The sequence below is a fragment of the Lycorma delicatula genome, chromosome 5 (genome assembly GCF_047948215.1).
Source record: "Lycorma delicatula isolate Av1 chromosome 5, ASM4794821v1, whole genome shotgun sequence".
NCBI classification, from domain to species: Eukaryota; Metazoa; Arthropoda; class Insecta; order Hemiptera; family Fulgoridae; genus Lycorma; species Lycorma delicatula.
The window spans coordinates 174,745,951-174,759,335 of NC_134459.1; the positions used below are offsets into that span (position 1 = coordinate 174,745,951).

General features: G+C 31.0%; 1 protein-coding gene across 2 annotated transcripts in view; it reads right to left on the bottom strand.

Annotated features, from left to right (window-relative positions):
* Window positions 1–13,385, bottom strand: part of LOC142325599 (putative N-acetylated-alpha-linked acidic dipeptidase) — a 90,549-nt gene that overhangs the window by 21,718 nt on the left and 55,446 nt on the right. For both annotated transcript variants that reach the window (XM_075367543.1, XM_075367544.1), the window contains 4 exons: window positions 10,531–10,709; window positions 4,228–4,350; window positions 2,417–2,563; window positions 814–979 (listed from right to left, as the gene is read on the bottom strand). In XM_075367543.1, the coding sequence (XP_075223658.1) occupies window positions 814–979; window positions 2,417–2,563; window positions 4,228–4,350; window positions 10,531–10,709 (615 nt within the window). The remainder of the gene's footprint in view (window positions 1–813; window positions 980–2,416; window positions 2,564–4,227; window positions 4,351–10,530; window positions 10,710–13,385) is intronic.

Here is a 13,385-nt window from a genome sequence, read left to right on the forward strand (position 1 = left end):
TAAATACTAATTTTTCTTTTATCTATGAATGTTTAGTTCAGTTCAAATACTGAATATACTCATCTTTTTTTTTACTTTTATTAATTTCTTCACCAAGCTTTAGCTTGTTCATGCACACATCCAAATAATTATAGTTATTACATTACTTTTATCCATATTCATCATCATTTATTGACCGTTCAGTATATTTTTCCATTTTTTCGCACTTTTTTATGTGTATTCTTCACTAACATTAACCAGTGTTAGCATCTGTTTTTAGAACAGTTTTCTGAGCATCATATGTACATTTTAGCAAAGTTAAGTATATTTATATCTTAGCATATTATGTATATTTTACTCAAAGTTTGCAATTATTATTAATTGCTTCGGTTAAAAAATGTTTAACCAATCATCAGTTAAGTTATTGTAATGGAAGAAAAATATATTTTACATAACTCTTGGTTAACATAATGAAAATTCAATAAGATATTATGAGATTTGTCATTTATACTGCTAAATCCTGTAGTGGTTTCAACATAAGTACTCTATTGTGAGTACAAGTTGTGCATGAGTGCATAAGTACAAGTTGTGCATGTTGTGAGTTACATGCATCAATATTTGAACTTCAATTTTTATAATGTTACTATTTAAATCTCTTATTTATCATTACAATTGAGGACTTACGATTAAATTCAGCTAAACTATAAACTTTTCACTAGATGATATAAAATAAAACAAGCTTCAAAGTGTAAAATAAAATAAGCTACTCGTTCGTTTAAGTAATAAAATAGCTTTAAATTATTCAATATTTATAATATTGAAAACAAAACTAACATAGGTGTGGTATTGTGATGTGAAGCAGCATGTTTTATCCAACTATCAAAAATTGTTTTCTGTCCAGCTGATAGCTCTTTTCTATTCGGGTTTGGAACCAGTGAACTAGCTTCATGTACGGCTTGTTGAAGAAGTGGTACTGCCTCCACCGATAAGTATTCATTACCTGTAAATAATATTTATACATGAGTCATGATTTTAATTTGTAAATTAGTATTTTTAATGCATATTTATGTAGTTATTTTTATTAAAATTTAATTTATGTTATATGATCAAAGGAAAATAAAACTTGATGTAATGATCAAATTATCAGAGATCCAATTGTCACTGAGGCCTTTTATGTCCATTGCATTAAGTTTTTATTAATTGCATTTGATTTTTTTTTTTTATCCTCTCTAAACAAAAAATGCATTTGCTTAAAAAATTCCAGAAGAATATATTTAAATTTTCCCGTTTTTGATTGATATCTCCAGACTGGATGAACTAATTTGAACGAAATTTGGCATGATGATTTCTGTTTATGGGAATTAATGTCATTTTATTTTGACCACAATTAGTCCAGGGGGCAGGGAGGTACAGAATTTATGGTTCCTATATCTTAAAATTTATTCAAAGAATAGGTAAATTTTTTAATAACTTAATCTCCTTTAGATAGTTAACTTCCCCCCTTCCCCTTTAGATAGCATACCTTTGATAAGAATACTAATATATTAAGAATTTATTATTATTCTAATTAAATGATTCTAATGCATTAATTCATCATTATGATTTTACATCTGAGCAATTTTATTATTCAGGGTGGTAGATAACAATCCTAATTTTTTTATATTTTATCTGTTCCTATTCTGATTGGTATTTTCACACTGGGTCAGTTAATTTTCATGAAATTTTGTATGGTGATTTCTGAATACATGTGCTACTTAATTTTGATTGGAATTAATGAAGGATCAATGTGGAGAGATATGGTGACCCTGGTAAAGACACACAATTCTTTGCCAGCTATTTTAATTTTAATTAAGGATTAAACTAAAAGCTAAAATTAAAACGTTAATTAAGGACTGCTACTAATGGAGAGTTAGTTAATCTTTTATTAATAAAATAAATTTGATTTGTAACAGATTTTTCAGGTTAGATTGTTTTTACTTCCTTGTACGAAGTAAAAGAAATACTGTGATCATGAATAATTCCAGTTTTCAGATTTCAATGGAAATATCCATTTTGGCCATCCCTGAATCCATTTGGAATAGTTTTGCCATGACGTCTGTATGTATGTACATATGTATCTTGCACAACTAAAAAACGATTAGCCATAGGATGTTGAAATTTTGGATTTAGGACTATTGTAACATTTAGTTGAACATCTTTTGTTTTGATTGCAATCAACTGATTGATGTACACAGTACGCCCATCATAACAATTGATTATCAAAGATACCAATCACCGACCATTAAATAATGGTGGGTTAATATTATAATAATGGTGGTTAAATAATGGCGGGTATTAGTAAGTTCTAGCCTCATTTAATAAGTATTATTAAATGAGGCTAGAACTAGTAGATTATTTATCTAGTTCTTTATTATATCAGTATTATGAGAAATTTTACCAGTGACAGCAGTTTCCAGACTGATATATGCAACCGCACGTTCTTTCAGTAGGTCTGTGTATTGTCTGGCCCATATTTCAGAATTAAAATGTCCATCACCTTGTAATCCCCAGTTACAGAATACTAGCGATCGCCTTGGTACCCAACCTGCAAAAGAAACAAATTAGTTGTGACGTAGATTTTATGAGTTATATTTTATTACATTTTTCACTGTTTAAATGAGCAAGCATTAGAATTACTTAATTAGAATTCATTGTTGCTTATATTTTTTATTTATTGATATTAATTACTGAATATATGTATAGATTAACTGAGGATAGGTTTAACTTTTTTCGTAATTAGTTTAGTACATTATAAATATATTTTGTAACTTAATATGTTTCATTAAATACAAATAAAGTTAAACCTACATAAGCTATATGTATAGGATGCTTAACCCCAGTTAAGCTATATGTATATTGCTGAAATATTTAAAATTTATTTTATAGCTTAATTAAATTTTTACAATATACTATATTTATAAAGGATCAATAGTTTTAATGATTTTTCTTAACTATTACTCACGTTTAAATTATTAAACATGCTTTCATAAAATGTTTTTTTGGAAATATTATTCATTTATTTTATCAGTAATATTTAGTACCTGAATAAAATACTTTATGTTTATTATATGTGTGGATCTGTTTTTTTTTTTTGGTCAAATTTAGTCTGTTCAGTTCACGGCTTTTTAACAGGAAAAAAAACTGCAGCATGAATCCCATGAAGTAACCAAATCCCTGCTTTCTTTACTTTTGACAGGATTCATCCAGATATATTCTTTACATCCCAAATCTTGAACACTAAAGTTATCTAGCTGTAGCTGTCCAACAGGTATCTCTTTTCCATTAGATAATTTATTTTTTCGTACCTTCCAGAATAGTATTCTAATACCTTTTATTAGGCTACCTGACATCCTCCATTTTTCTGACATGGCCATACGTGATCAGCAACACACCTTACTTTTATCATTAAGAGGTCTTTCAACACGTAATACATTCCTTATTGTGTCATATTTAACATGAGATAGCCTTGAGTTACCATTAGCTGAACATTCCAAGAAAAACCATTTTTAGGGCTTTCAACATCATTTAACTACAACTTAATTCCTAATATTCAGATACAGATTTACTTATTGGTTCAGTGACCAATAACTATAATTTTGTATAACAACAATGTTGTGCTAAATCTAAATTTTTATACATCATTTGAAGGAGCTGAAACCTACTTGTGAAATTTGCATATTGTAGTTACTACCTTTGTATGTGTTCAGATTCTAAGGTGATTTAAAAAAGCTGATTTTATAAATGAATGTAGTACTTACAAATGTTTTTTTTTCAGTTCTGGTTTTATTGTATGAACCATAAAAAACAGATTATTTCCAGAAAAAATTAATAATATTTTATTCTGTACAATTTCATTAAAAATTGGTGGTATTTAAATAAAAATAATTATGTATTTATTGTGGCTAACAGAATGCTTAAGACTTCATAAACTTAATTGGAAATAGGTGAAATGGTAGGAGTTACAATTTTTGTTATGAAAAGCTATTTTTACAGGATATGAAATTCGTACATACTATTTATGAATTAATTTTTTCAGCTATGAAATTTTGCAGCATCAACTTTCAGGAATTTTTTTTTGTTTTTATTACTATTTTTATTTTTTCAGTCAGATTAGCCTTTTAACTGACTTCATTTAATAAAAATGTAAATTTATTGTAATAGTTTCAGTGAAATTTTAAATACTTTAGCAAAGTTAATAATACACTCAACCTTTAGATTTCCGAAGTTGACCAAGCACTCTTACAAGTTCCATCATACATGCGGCGCTACCTAAATGATCTATGTCTTGTTTTAGTAACATTTCTCTGTTACTACCCAATAACACATACCGATCTGAAATAATAAAAAATACAATTAATAACGTCAAGAGAAAAAAATGTTCTTTAATTTTCATAGTATATTGTAAATTACATTATAATCTGAACTAAATGATACCAGTGACAGAAATCTTGAGTACCAATGTATCTTAGGTACCTTTAATCTAATGGTTTCAGTGGCTTGATATGCTATGTATAATTCACTCACAAAAATGGTATAATCATTCTTAAGAATAATAAACATCTCATGCAAAGACAATTAGGCAAAAGTGAATGAATTTTCATTGCATTTTTCACTAAACCAAATATACCAAGCCTTCCAAAATCAAGTGATATTCTGCCCTATAAGTAACACCTTCATTCTGTTATAGCCTATATAATGAACTAGTGATATGTAGGAGATATCAAACAGTTTGACTAAACGTTGTTTCTCAAAAAAAGCAAACAGTTGTTTCACTGGTACAAAGTGTTTTTTTCCACCCAATAGAAATTCTACATAGCAAACATGTTGACTCACCAAACAAAGCTGTTAGGTCACTCTAGTGAACATTAAGTTAACGAAAAAAGATAAAGTGAAAAAGCTGTTTGCTGAAAACAGGCCATGTGCCCACCAAACTGTTATTTTATCAGTATTATTATGCTGTAAGCTATCTACAATATCGAACAGTTTCAAAAACCAAATAAATCTTATTCATGAAAATATTGTTTTATTAAAGTGCAGAATAAAAGGGTTATAAAACTGTAAAATCTTGTGATAAAATGATATATGGTATTCGCTGGCGTCAACCGAAACATCCTGCAGTCTGCAGCCAATGCATTGAATAAAATATTAGAATGAAACTGTTAATTTGAAACATAGCGGTTTAACTATGTAATGGAAAATGAGTCATGAACATTTACAGATTAATAATTCAACTTGTTTTTCGCAACAGTTTATATACAGTTGTTTGTTCTTTCAACCAACAGTTCATTTTTGTTTGGCAGAAAAAACAAAAATGCCCACCTCTATAATGAACATCATTAATCTCATATAAAGCAACTGTGACTAGTCCCAAATAGTGCTACTTATATCTCAAATGTTTTATATGATCAGAATCATGAAAAAAATTGGGGAAAGTAATGGAGTGAAACACTCCTTTTTGTGGAAAACAAAATTATATGTGATGAGCTAAAAGTCAGTTTCTCCTGTATACAAATTTAAAGTTTGAATAAAAGGAAAATTTTTGTGTTGCGGTTGGCAGTAATCAGATGATACAATTATTATTCAGTTGTGTTGTTTTAGTCTATGATTTTATCTGTATTGAAAACGGTAGTATTTCAATGCACAAAACAAGAACAAGGTGTTATGCATCATTGTCAGTAGAATGATATTGCTGTCAATCATAAAGAAATCCATGCCAGATCTCATATATTGACCTGTCTTTGTAGAAGACCGAGCGCAGGTGGTCTTGTCAACCGCAGAGGGCTGAATAGACATTCAAAATTTAAAGATTTCTGTGCCCAAAAGTTTATGCTTCCCAAGGGTGCAGACAAATTATCCTACAGTCACAACCCCCATATTAAATATAAAGGCTGTGTAATCAGCTAAGTAAGAGTTCATAAATAACAAGGTGTTTTGTTTGATGAAAAGTTGCTGTTTAGCAACCACATTAGGCAAGTAGCGGCGGATGACATTTCAAAGATGCACAAACTTAGGAGGATTGCTTGCAAAGACTATGGGTTGTCAGGCCGTCAAATGTACATGGTGTACCGAAGTTTCTTCAAAGCATGACCTCTTACGCGGCGCCCATTTGGGTGCATAGGTTGGATATGAATACAGCACTTCTTCAAAATTTAAGGAATGCCCAGCACAGAGCCTTAATTGTATGCATTGGTGTTTTTAAAACAACCTAATATGAGGCTACCACCGTATTGGGAAAGGCTCTCCCAATCGATTTAGTAGTGAAAGTTTGGGCAGCCATGTGGAAATTGCAAAGAAGCCGGGAGATCGAGGTAATTGGGAGGGGGTTTAGAGCTGGGCCAGTACCAAAGCAGAACGGTGATCACAATGCACCAGATCAAAATTTTGTTCAGTTGCCCATCTCCTGCCTGCAGAAGAGGCTGCAGAGGCTTGCAATGAAAGCATGGCAGCTGAAATGGAACACCATGATTAAGGGAAGATCCTTATATAAGTTTATACAGAATCTGGGGCCTTGAGCTCATTTTTTAAGGGCAACAGGTGCCCGGGTGCTCACCAACCAATTTGAACAATATTTGTTTCGGTTCCACCTGGCAGCTGATGAGCTGTGTGTCTGTGGGGAGGTCCAGTCAAATGAACACGTGATGTTTGACTGCCCTGCTCTTGGGTAGGGGAGGCAGAGACTGGGCCACCCTGGAACTTAGGGGTCAAGGGGAAATTTGGCCACTCACAAGTGGCGAGTCAATATGGCGAAAGCCGCATTGTCGGACCGTGTGGGAGTTCCTAGATGCGGTTGCTTTGTTCAACCAGCATCCGTAGTTTACTTAAGGGAAAGACTCTTACTGCATTGCCGTGAGCAGCTAACCCTGAGTATGGCTGACCACCAGCCAATTATTATGGCTCCAAGCGCTATAAAATGGTGGACAAGTACTTGCTGGCATTCAGCGACCTAGGCGTGGCAGCGAATTACTGCCTAGTTGAAATAAATATTAATTTATGGATGTCATATATACTTTTAGTAGCTGACAGGGTGTGCCTACCCATTTTAGTAAATATATGACATGAACGGTTGGGACATGTAAGACGGTAGTGTATGGCACCACACTTTGTCTGCTCATGCTGTTAGATAAGCCATAGGAGCTATTTGGGACACTGGTAACTAAACTGTTCCGAGGCTCTGTAGCCGTTAATGGCACAGACATTCGATCTTACACTTTAGGGCGACCGAATGGGGTAGTGGCGGTAGAAACATCCACCCGTCAACTTTTACATAAGCAGAATAAAACAGTTTTAAATGTTGGAGGTGTCACAAATATTCTATGACTAGGTAAAGTACAGTATGTTATAAAGACATCAGGAAGGAGCCTCAAACATCAACTAGAAAGGATTCTGTTGAGCCAGAAATACCTACAACAAGTTTACAAAATTCTGAATGTTTTGTTTGAAGCAAAGTTAAATGTTGCTTTGAATGTATAAAAATAGAACGATAATGCTTTTAACATTTTCAATGAGGTGTATTAAATGTGAAATAATATTATTTATATTTTTTTAAATAACTTTTATAAAGAATAATTTATTACTATACAAATAACATATTTATCATTGCTAATGTAAAACTGCTAATTAATTTACCAGTAAACTTTTACAACTTAGTATTATTTTAATTTTGACTTTCTGTCACTTTTATAAATTCATTTAAAGTCAAATGTCAGATTGTTCTGTTTATAGCATAGTTTTTATTTTAAAAAGGGCATTAACTAACATCTATGATTATTTCCCATGCCTAGCTATTCAACAAAAGACAACTATTCCCTGTTATTTAAAACTTGTGTTCAACAGGAAGTGTTTATTATTAATTATAGCTTCAGCTTCATTTAATCCTTTTTTTCTAAAGTGTTACTAATATTTAAGCATTAAAGAATTATCAAGTTGCAAAAGATGCTAAAATTATTTGTAGATTATGACAGGGATTTGAAAAATTGGTGCTTATGATCAAGGTCAGTTCTTCCTATGCATCCGTTTTTAGTGAAGTTTAGTTAGTTTATGTGTGGTTAATATTGTGAATGTGCTACCTTTGCTATCAATTCAGTATATAGGGGTGTATGAGATAATTTTTGGGTTTATATTTTAATGGTTTTTTTTCTATTTGTTTAATTTTTATTAGTATTAAATTTTCCTATTAAATTTCAGTTATCGAATACAATTATTTTTGAAACATGAGGGTGAAAAATTTTGTTTATTTTATAAATTAAAAAATTTCCTTAAATAAGTAACAGTACTATTGTAAATAGTACTGTTTTGTAGTGGCTTGGCAAGGATTTGTAACAGTTGTTACCAGTAGATTAATGGGTAGAATGTGTATATATATCAAATACCATGAATTTATGGTTATAGGTGACTTGACATCAGATGCAAAGTATTCCCAAATAAATATAGCAATTTTCAAAAATGACAACCATGTTATGTCAGCCTTAATTTGAAAAGTTAAAAGTGAATGGTTTTGTGTCCTTTCACTGAGCTGAATGTAATATTACTTGCAATTAATGTTTGCTTGCAATTAATAAACAACATCATCAATCCAAATAGCGAATAATTTATTTTTTACACGACTGCCCAAAAAGGAGTGTAATGTATTTAGTGTGTATGAATGTATGTTTGTTCCACCATAGCAGCTCAATGGCCAAATCGATTTAGGTGTATGACCCTGCATTGAAATCCTCACATTACTGCGAGTGTCATGTGCTCTATATATATATATATATATGTAGTAGTGTAGATTTGCTGGTTGAAGCACAGACTTTAAACAATTGAATTAATAAACTGAGAACTGTGAGCCCTATCACTGTGTTAGCTAGTTTTTTTCTTTTTTCTGTTTAACCTCCAGAACCATCGTAAGGTATTACTTCAGAGAATGAATGAGGATAATATGTATGGATGTAAATGAAATGTAGTCTTGTACAATCTCAGATCGACCATTTCTGAGATGTGTGATTAATTGAAACCCAACCACCAAAGAACACCAGTATCCATGATGTAGTATTCAAATCCGTATAAAAGTAATTGCGTTAGCTGTTACTGTGAGTCAACTGTTACTATAAATCACTGTGTTAGGTGGGTTTGAACTGAATGATCAAATCAGTCAAATAAATAATATTACAAAAATAATAGAATTAAATTTACATTAAATAAAATAAAGTAGCAACATTAAATAAATTAAAAAAATTTCTATTTAAGAATAATGGATTTCCTGTGAGAACAGCGTCTGAGGCTAGAGTGAGGTGATGCAAGCACCTTGTGCAAGGCTAGACCAAACATCACCATCAACTGTAAGAAACGGGGTGGCAGTTGGGGGCTCTTTAATACAGAATAACTACATTTCAGAGCTCTTTACACAGTTACTATTCAGAGCCCCCCTCCTGACTGCATTTAAATATTTTCGTTGAAGGACGAAATTTTCTTATCAATGTAAGACCTTGTGAGATGTCAATCATTAAATGCCTGCTATTTCTACAACATGAAAAATATATTTAAACAAATTAAAACCGTCTGAAAGTTGATTGGCCAAACACTATTTTATTTAATTAAATACTGTAAAATGATGTTTAGTCTTTTATTTCCATACCTTGTTTTCATTTTAGTTTGATTTATTTTTGTTTTTTAAGTTCAATTTATTCATTTTTTTTTATAAGGTTTCAAATTCAGGTGCATATAATCCTCACCCAAGTAGAAGTGTTGTACCACTTCTTGCACTTCAAGTGCATTGCATGTCATAAGAAAGAATGGTAAGGAGCAAATTAATGTATTCCTTTCTGATTAAAAAAAAAACAATCTATTATACATCACTAATTCTATCCAGTTGGGAAAGAATTTGGCCTAATCGGTGGGAAATTCAACCCAACTACAAATGTACTTATGTGACTCAATCGCTGCCCACATAAATTGCAGCTTCATTCTGCAGTTCAATGTAGAATCACTTATCGATAAAGAGTATACCATATTTACTCGCATAATTCACGCACCTGAATTTTTAAACAATATTTTTTTAATCGTTCAAAAATAAAATATTCAGTCAAATAAATATCATTTTTCACTGATTATCACATTTTAGTTTCATTATAAATTATGTAAAATCGTTTCCTCATATAAATCACGCACCTACTTTTAAATAAAAAAATGTTGATCAAAATAGTGCAAGAACTACGGAGATAAATACAGTATATTAGTCATGTAATAGAATTCGCTCACCACCCCTTCCCTATTAGATCACACCTGGTACTGAGACCATTCCTATGATCATAAAACATAACCAGCATCATAATACCAGTTTTCCTTCATTTATCAACAATATAATAGCAAATTTCAACATATTTGTAATTAATGATTTAAATTCTCTTAGTTCTTATGTAATTTTTTTTTTCATTTTCCACTGTGGTGTGGTGTAACATCTACATACACCACATCATGCTAATTTTAATTTTTTTCTTTTTTAATTTTTAAAATTAAATTTTTTTTAATTACCTGGTTCATCACATCCTCTAATTGCAGAAATAATATTGTAATAAGTATGCTGAATATTTAATAAATTTATCTTAATTCTCAGTTTCCAACCATATTTCATAAATCCAGGCCCAATGTTGTAATCTGTGTTAAGTTTACCTTTCCATGTAGGTGTTGACTTATGGTCTTCAGACACTTCACTGTACAGTAAGTATGAAGGAAATCACTGTAATCGTTTATTAAAATATAAAAACATCACATGCTTTTTTATACTATATTTCATATTAGTAATTAATTAATATTTTATACACATTACTTCACTGTTTTATGCATAATATATGACTTGCATCAAAACTACCAAAATATAAACAAAAAAAATAGATTTCACAGATGTGTAATAGGGCATGTAAACTGTCTACATTTTTCTGGTGTGAACTATCTTTTTTTTTCTGTTTAGCCTCCAGAACCACCATAAGGTATTACTTCAGAGGATGATATGTATGAATGTAAATGAAGTGTAGTCTTGTACAGTCTCAGATCGACCATTCCTGAGATGTGTGTTAATTGAAAACTAACCACCAAGAACACCAGTGTCCACGATCTAGTATTCAAATCCAAAAGTAACTGCCTTTATTAGGATTTGAACCTTAGAACTCTAAACTTCAAAACCAGCTAATTTGCAATGAACTAATAGACCACTAGACAGTGAGCTGGTGTAAACTATCTCTATCACTTCACCTTTAGGAAGGTAATAGTAAAAAAGCCAGCATAATTTTCTCAGATTTGCCCATGACAGATTTTTATTTTAAATACACCATAGAGTTTTTAAATATTAATGACTAAATTATACAGTATTTAGAGAGACTGTGAAAAATTGCAAAATATAAAGTAAAAAAAAAAATGTACAACCTGTATGAAATGACATTTTTATTATTAGTAATATTATTCAGTATTAAAGTACAATTGAGAAAAAAATCAAAATTCTTTTTAACAGTTTGATTCCTAATCAACTTCTTTAACCAAGTGATATTTTTATTAGAAAATTGTTATGTTTTATCAATCAAGGATGCTGATGTTTAGCTCTTTGGCAGAGACTTTGCATGTGTCTGAACCTCTTTCTTTCTTTTTCCTGTTTAGCCTCCAGTAATTTCTGTTCAGATAATACTTCAGAGGATGAATGAGGATGATATGTATGAGTGCAAATGAAGTGTAGTCTTGTACAGCCTCAGTTCAACCATTACTGAATGTGTGGTTAATTAAAAGCAACCACCAAAAAACACTGGTATCCACAATCTAGTATTCAAATCCGTGTAAAAATAACTGACTTTACTAGGACATGTGTCTGAACCTGCACAGTAAATATCAACACTCTTGACCATTTAACTGACTGTGAGTTGTCAGTTGTGCAGTTCTACTTTCTCTTGCGGGCCTGAAGAATGCTAAGTTTAAAAGTTAAGAGCACGTCGATTTGAAATTTTTTAAATGCTTATGGGGAAGATCGCATGAATATGTTTGAGCAGTACAAAAGGTTCAGTGAAGGTTGTCAATGAATATCCTTGATGACCTTCCACTTCAAGAATAAAAGGAAATGTTAAACAAGAATTATTTAGTTCATTTGAGAAGGTCCATCAATAGATCAGTTTTGAATTGTATCTGAAGAAAGGAACATTGAAAAGACACTTCACTGAAAATTTTATGTGATAATCTTAACAGGAAAAATAGTTGTTTCAGTATAGCGCCAAGGTTTCTCACATCAGAGTTAAAAAAACATTGCAAGAAAATTTGCACAATATGCTACTGCAGTGACTTAAATGCTGACTAATTTTTTTTTTTTAAATTTAACTTGTAACAAAACCTGGGCCATCCAATATGACCCTGAGGTTAAACAACGGTCAGTGTGGAAACACTATCATTACCGAGTATGAAAAATGGTTATCAAAACAAGTCGAAATTCAAAGCCGTGCTTATTTTTTTGCTAAGGGTGTAATTATGGAAGAATGGGTTCCAGAAGTCGCTACGATGAACCTTTATTAGTTTAAAAACTATTGCAAAGGTAAAAAATCAGAAAAAATAAATTGAATTATGAAAAAAAAGTTTCATTCTTCATTAGGACAATCATTAGGATCCATTAGGAATTCATTTACACTTGGTCACAGCACTTTCTGTGAAGCAGTTTTTGACCAACAAATACATTAGTATACTGGAACATCCTCTGTATTCACCAGATTTGGATTATTTGTCATTTTCCTTATCTCTAAACTGAAATCAACACTTAAAGGAACACGATTTGAGTCAATTGATACGGTAAAGAAAAAGAGCAGCAAATGCGTTAAAAGGTTGACAGAAACTGATCTGCCCCACTTCTTTAACCACTGGAGAACAAGTATGCATCATTGTGTAAGAATGGAGACTATATTAAAGATAACAAGCATTAGAATTCTGATAATTCAGTAAACCACTCCCATTATTTAATAGACACAACTAAAATAGTATTCAAGCATGAGAACGGTAAAACATTTTTTATCAATGACAGGGGCAGCACTATTGAGACAGACATGAACATATCCAAATTGTAAAAAACATACATAACAAGTACTTGTTTTATACAGAACATGCTTTAAATAAGTAATGAATTAATTTATTTATATTTTATTAGATTCAACTTTTAATTCATTAAAAAAAAATGAATGTTGTCTCTACTTTTTGAAATTTACATATAACACCGATATAAACCTGGGAATGTTTACTTCTTATCTCTCTCTCTGTTTGTTATATGATTCTATCATTATAAAATAATAATACTTTGTCTAAAGTAGACTTAAAAAGAATATTTGTCACTTCTATAGGAATATTATTTTTTATAAATAGAGCCTCAT